The 6,221-nt window shown below is 39.2% G+C and overlaps 1 protein-coding gene across 1 annotated transcript; it reads right to left on the bottom strand.

The window, feature by feature from the left end:
• Positions 1–253: 253 nt before the first annotated feature.
• On the bottom strand, positions 254–3,498 carry LOC107097442 (dickkopf-related protein 2-like). The gene is made up of 4 exons (XM_015394587.1): positions 3,315–3,498; positions 1,736–1,892; positions 1,523–1,654; positions 254–960 (listed from the first exon to the last, which is right to left on the bottom strand). The coding sequence occupies exons 1-4, from the start codon at positions 3,480–3,482 to the stop codon at positions 563–565; spliced, it is 855 nt and encodes a 284-aa protein (XP_015250073.1). The 5' UTR covers positions 3,483–3,498; the 3' UTR covers positions 254–562.
• Positions 3,499–6,221: the final 2,723 nt, after the last annotated feature.

The following is a 6,221-nucleotide window of genomic DNA, read 5'->3' as shown; positions in this document are numbered from 1 at the left end:
GTGAACCCCCTAGGGGTCGCTGACCCCCTGTTGAAGACCTCCGCTTTAGCACATAGCTTAGCTAAGTTTTTGCTTTAGCTTATGCTGAAGTAATGCTGTGGGCTTTTTCTAATGTAAAACCTTTGATGTTTGCTTATGAACAGATCAAAAGCTGAAAACAATGCGTTTTCTTTCATACAAGGGGGGGCTTCCATCAGATATGCATCAACATTTGCACTTTAGTTGTTGGCCTAAAAGAGGTCAGACCGGATTTCAAAGTGGTTTCAGCTTGTCTAGACACCCTGAAGGGAAATCGCATCCGAGCCTGAAAGAGTTTTCACCCCATTCAGTTGGTGAGTCAATGTTGCCTGACAGGAAGCTGATTACCATCCAGATGCTTGGTCACTCTACGGAGGAGTAAGGGGAATTTTCACAGGTGTAAACAGGAATGTAATTCATCCCTCCCTTTCTTTAACAATGCATCTGCCTCCCGTTGCCTCGAGGCTCGATCACAGACATAGAAAAGGCTGTTTTCGCTCCATCCATCCCTCCATCAGTCTGTTTGCCTTCTTGTCTCTAAAAGTTATTTTCTCTGGCAAACATGGAGTCTCGTCTTGGCCACAGCTGAAGACGACTTTCCCAACGAAGATGAAGAGCTTGCGGACAGCATTGAGGTGTGGGGAGAAGAGTGCCGAGACAGGGACGGGGACGCAGCAAACTTGGATTTCAAGGCCTCCTCCAGCAAAGAGGACGATGGTGCAGGAGTCTGGCTGCTTGGGTCGCGTAATGCCCGGCAGGCGAGTCCTTCACCACAGGAGCAGCGCTGAAAGAGCTCCAAACCCTGGTGCCCCTTACGCCGCTGACGCGTACAGACCTGTCCCTCGCGCAACACTGGCTTACAGATCCGAGTCCAGAAGTGACGGGCACAGCACAAACTGTCTGAGCAGTCTGAGGAGCGCAGGCAAGGGTCCCCCACCTGACCTGCAAACAGAAAACAAGGAAACTCTCAGCAACCACAACAGGAAACAGTCATTAACCTATAAAAACCCGCCGGCCCTTTGTAAAGCATTTACAATTAATAACTCAGAATGAAAAAATATTACACTGGTAAAGTGTTTACCAACATGTTAGATATCGTTGGAAAGCTTAGATTGTCCACAATTTAACCACTAAGTTCATTTTATGGACACAGAAAGCACCAAAGCACAATTAACACAGATACAGCAGCATGTCAACATGTAAACATGACAAAGCAGCCACAACAAGCAAGCATGTTTTTATTAATGCTGTTCAAAAAAAGACCTATTATTGTCGACAAAAAAAGTCCTGTTTGAACTGATGCAGCTTGGGCTGTGTTTTACTCACCCAATTTTCATTTATATATTCAGAAACTAGAGGGTTTTAGCTTTCGAGTAATGTATAATACTTGTAATTTGGGTTTACAGTTTCTAAGTTATTTGCTTTTCCATTTGCGAATGCAAAATAGGCGAGGATTACTCAAAATGAGGTGGATGTTAATCTGAAACAATTAAAACAAGTGTACCTTTACCAGATGATCCTTTAACATTCACTCTGCCTCTTCTCTTCCATCCTTTTTTCGGCGTTGAGCTCCTGTCTCCATCCAGGTCCAGGATGCTCTGGGACAAAAAGCTGTCCACGTCAGCAACACAGATGTCTGCAAAAAGAAAGAGAAAAGCTGCCCTTTTTCAACTTTACAATCATTGTAAATACAGATTTCTTCGATGGATTAACTTACTGCTGTTGCAGCGGTTGCCAGGGCAACACATGCTGTCCCTTTGACAACGCCGGTTCCTCCTGCGGCAGGCCTTGCAGCGGGAGTGTGTGGGGCCTTTAGTCGGGATGTGGCAGTAGTTGCCCTCGCTGCACTCCAGGTCGCTCATGCACTGGTACAGCTGCAGGTAAACACAAAAAAAAAAACTTCCTGAGACAAGGTTTACCTCGAATGTACCTGACAATTCAGGTTAGGAAACTTTGTTGAGAATATGGCGGTTAACTTTTAACATTATGATGACTTTGTCAAGCACTGAATGCAAGCTGTTAGGTTGAAACACTGAGCCTAGTTCTGCTGGAGGTTTCTTCCTGTTAAAAGGGAGTTTTTCCTCTCCACTGTCGCTACAAGCATGCTTAGTTTAAGGGACTGCATTCGAGTCAATGCTATAGAAATAAACTTAATGGAATAGCAGTTAAGATTAAAGTTTTAAAAAGTAGTAAAATTGCTGGAATCAGCTTTCGAAGCATTTAAACGTTAAGATACTAAAACCATGTTCAGAGTTTTTTAAGTATAAATTGTAAAAGTTTTTTAATAGATTTGGAAAAACTGAAGCAATCTCTGAGATAAGAAAGTTAAAGCAGTCCCAGAGGGATTTCTGATACATTTTCAGTATTTAAATAAGTAGAAACATTGTAATGGTCTGTTCAATTAAGCCAAAACCTTATAATACTGTTTATTTGTTGTTAAAATGTAAAACATTCAAATAACAATTTTTAATAAGTGTAGAAGATAAAAAGATGATATTTAAAAGGCTGTGATAAATTTTTCAGTTTGACAAGAATTCAAATTTTTTAACTGTCAGGCAATGAAGGACTTAATAATAAAATGCAAAGATAAACATTAATTCATTATTAACTGTAGCACCAATAAATAAATACTCTAAATAAAAAGAAAAGTGAATAATTGCTTATTTTTTTATTGTGGTTTTGTCACAAATTTATAAACATGACTAATCTGTGTTAAATTTTATGTGAAAAATAGAGAGCTTTTGGTTATTTTGCTATATAATCTGGGCAGAGAGCAACCAGCCTTTTGTGTTTACAGGTAATGAGATAAAAGTGAAAATAACTGGGTTCTTAAGTGCTGTTAAAACTTTCCTGTCCAAAAACTGTCTGTTTAGTTGTTTTTTTTCCTATAATTTGCAGTTTTTTTCAACACTAGTGGGATTAATTTACTAAAGAAGATCCTACAGGTCTTGCTCTCATTTCTTCAAACAGACTCTCCAGAAATATTGCTGCTTTTTCATCCACTTCTTATCATAACCCCAGATAACCAATATGTTGGATTAAAAGAGGTGCATTTATCTCCCAGATTACTTAATCCTGCAGATTAACAGAACCATGGTGAGGTTTTCTATAAGAATTTTAAGGTATCTTTGGATAAAATGAGGCATAAAAATGATAACAGATAGAAAAGGGACTGCAGACCCAATTTAAGGCTCATCTCTCCACCTGCTGGGTGTTTTTTTTTCTCTTTGTTTGAGTTTATTCGGGTTAAATGTTTTCTCTATTCTGATAGATCCACAGATTATTTTCCCACTCACCGTCAAGTCCATGTCAGGTCCCCACGCGCTCCTGTTCATGGGCAGCGCGTGGCCCTCCGTCAGGATCACAGTTCTGATGGAGTTTAGCCGGACGCGCGCATCTGTCCGGCGGGCGCACGCCAGAAGCGCGACCCCGACGCTCACCATCAGCACCAAGTGGAGGCTCATCGCTGCGAAACACCGGGCGGGTTTTATAAGCCTGCAGCAGAAAAACCAAAGGAAAAGCAGCAGGGCAGCAGAGTTTAAATGTTTTTAAAGGTTTCCTAAACAAACAGAAGCCCAAAGATGAGGAAAAATCTGACAAACCAACCCGCTGCTGCTGAAAATGATGCTTCCTCCTCTGGAATCCCGAACAGGTCTCAGGTGTTTGCTCTGGATGAAACTGAGGCCAGATAAACCCTGATCCATTTATAGCTTCATCCCACTGCCACGCGTGGCCCGCCCCGCTCCCCCCCTCCTCCTCCTGAGTCCACATCGATACCCCCCCACCTGCAGCCATCGATACAGGCTGGAGCTGGACATGTCTGAGAAGTTCCTGTTGGACGATGGAGCGTTAAGGCTAGGCTGGAGATTCTTCTTTTCTATTTTGAGAATAAAGCTGGGAAATTACAAGAATAAAGTGTTAACTTTATGAAAATAAAGTCATAAAATTAAGAGAAAAAAGTCATAAAATTAAGGAAAAAATAATTAAGAAAATAAAGTAATAAGAATAAGAGAAAATAGTCATAAAATTAAGAGGAAAAGAAACAATTAAGAGAAAAAAAGTAATAACATTATGAGAATAAAGTCTTAAAATTAAGAGAAAATAGTCATAAAATTAAGAAAAAAAGTCACAAAATTGTGAGAATAAAGTCTTAAAATTAAAAGAATAAAGTCATACAATTAAGAGAAAAAAGTCATAAAATTATGAGGAAACAAAACAATTAAGAGAAAAAGTCATAAAATTACAAGAGTAAAGTGGTAACTTTATGAGAATAAAGTCATAAAATTCAGAGAAAAAAGTCATAAAATGAAGAAAAAAAAATAAGAGAAAAAAGTCATAAAATTGTGAGAATGAAGTCTTAAAATTAAGAGAATAGAGTCATAAAAATAAGAGAGAAAGGTCATAAAATTAAGAGGAAACAAAACAATTAAGAGAAAAAGTCATAAAATTACAAGAATAAAGTGGTAACATTATTAGAATAAAGTTATAAAATTTAGAGAAAAAAAATTAAGAGAAAAAAGTAAAAAAAATTATGAGAATAAAGTCATAAAAATGAGAGAATGAAGTTGTATTTTATGAAAACTCTTCCGAGAAGCATTTTCTTCCCTAAAATGAGGAATGTGGAGCATGAAGTTATACTTTGGCTCTGGTTTGACAAATTAGGAAATCTTTTAGCAGCAGCATCAAATTGGGCAGCAGGTCAAAGTGGACTCAGGTTGCTGGTCGACTGTCATATGCTGGTCAGAGCTCAAAGCTTTCTTTTCTGAAAAAGGTTGTGTTATGATGACTTAATTCTTCTAATATTACAACTTTACTCTAAAAAAAAAAATTAATAAAAAATCTCTAGCCTGTCCCTGATAAACTGTTCTACAGTAGGATGTGATGCAAACATAGAGAGCAGGTCACACTTTAATCCAGAATAAATAGATTTATGCTACTATACTATACTACTAAAATTAAATCTTTCTCTTTTGAGAATGATTTCATGTGAATGTTTTGCACATTTTTGAAGTGGAAAAAATGTGACATTGGTTAATGAAGTGTTTGCCAATGACAAACATGTAAAATATATGATGTGTCTTGGTAACAGGCTTATTTTCAGAAACAACAACTCAAGCTAAGAACTTCTCCCAGAGCTTTTTTCAATCCATCATTTGATCATGGAGAGAAGATGGATGTTCCTCTGGTGGAGAAATTTACAACACTCCATAAATTGGGACCAACCCAAAAGCCACATCAGAGACACAGAAAACACACTGTGAACGATCCACCCCTATGGTGGAACACGGCGGTGGTAGAATCATACTGTGTTCTGGCTGCTCCACAGGGAGTTTTGTTGGTGACAAATCAACCATTTGAGCTGAGATGCGTGTCACCTAAAAAAAAAAAAAGTCTTTATGAACAAAGTAATGGCAGCATCATGCTGTGGGCTGTTTTGTTCTATGCATCATGGCAGCTGATCAGTGTCAATGTAAAGGTGGATGGTGATTAAAACAGGACAATCTTAAAAAGAAAACCTCTCAGCAACCTGAACACACAACCATGGATTGGTTTAAGTCAAAGCTTATCCCTTTTATTAGAATGGCCTAGTCAAAGTCCAGACCTAAAAAAAAACAGCAGAGAACCCATTCAAATATTTATATAAACTGATGCTCTTCATCATGTTTTGCCAAACTAGAGGTTTTCTGACTGCAGCCAAGAGAGGCTTCAGGTTTTAGCCTCTGAAAGTAGATCTAGTATCAACGAGCCTCTGAAGCAGTTAGCAGCTACGCCTGGAGAGAAAGGAAGGTGGTTTAACCCAAAAGAGCTGATTGCAAATGAAAGCATGTCTCATTACCTTCCACCTCACAGTAATCCCTTACCAGTGCAGTGCACAGACTTTATGAAGGGTAGGGGCAGAAAGTGTCCCGTGAGGACACTTTGGCACTCGTTTTTTAACAACTGAGCCACAATATGGGCCCCCCCCACCCCGGTGCACGTCAATGTCTTTCACTCTGTCGAACCATCAAAACTTAATGAAGCCCACGGAGGTTTGAGGTTGTACCATCTCAAAGATTCCCATGGAGTTCTAGAGCAGAACTGGATCCTTTCCCTCCATAGTGTTTAGTGCAGGCATCCCCAAAAGTCAGTCCTTGAGGGCCGCTGTCCTGCAGATTTTAGAGGCTTCAATTTAATTCAGTTTATTTCTATAGCGCCAATTCACA

Source organism: Cyprinodon variegatus, unplaced genomic scaffold (assembly GCF_000732505.1).
Source record: "Cyprinodon variegatus isolate N-32 unplaced genomic scaffold, C_variegatus-1.0 Scaffold696, whole genome shotgun sequence".
NCBI lineage: Eukaryota > Metazoa > Chordata > Actinopteri > Cyprinodontiformes > Cyprinodontidae > Cyprinodon > Cyprinodon variegatus.
The sequence above is the reverse complement of the archived record's forward strand: the minus strand, read 5'-3'. Positions and strand labels throughout refer to the sequence as shown.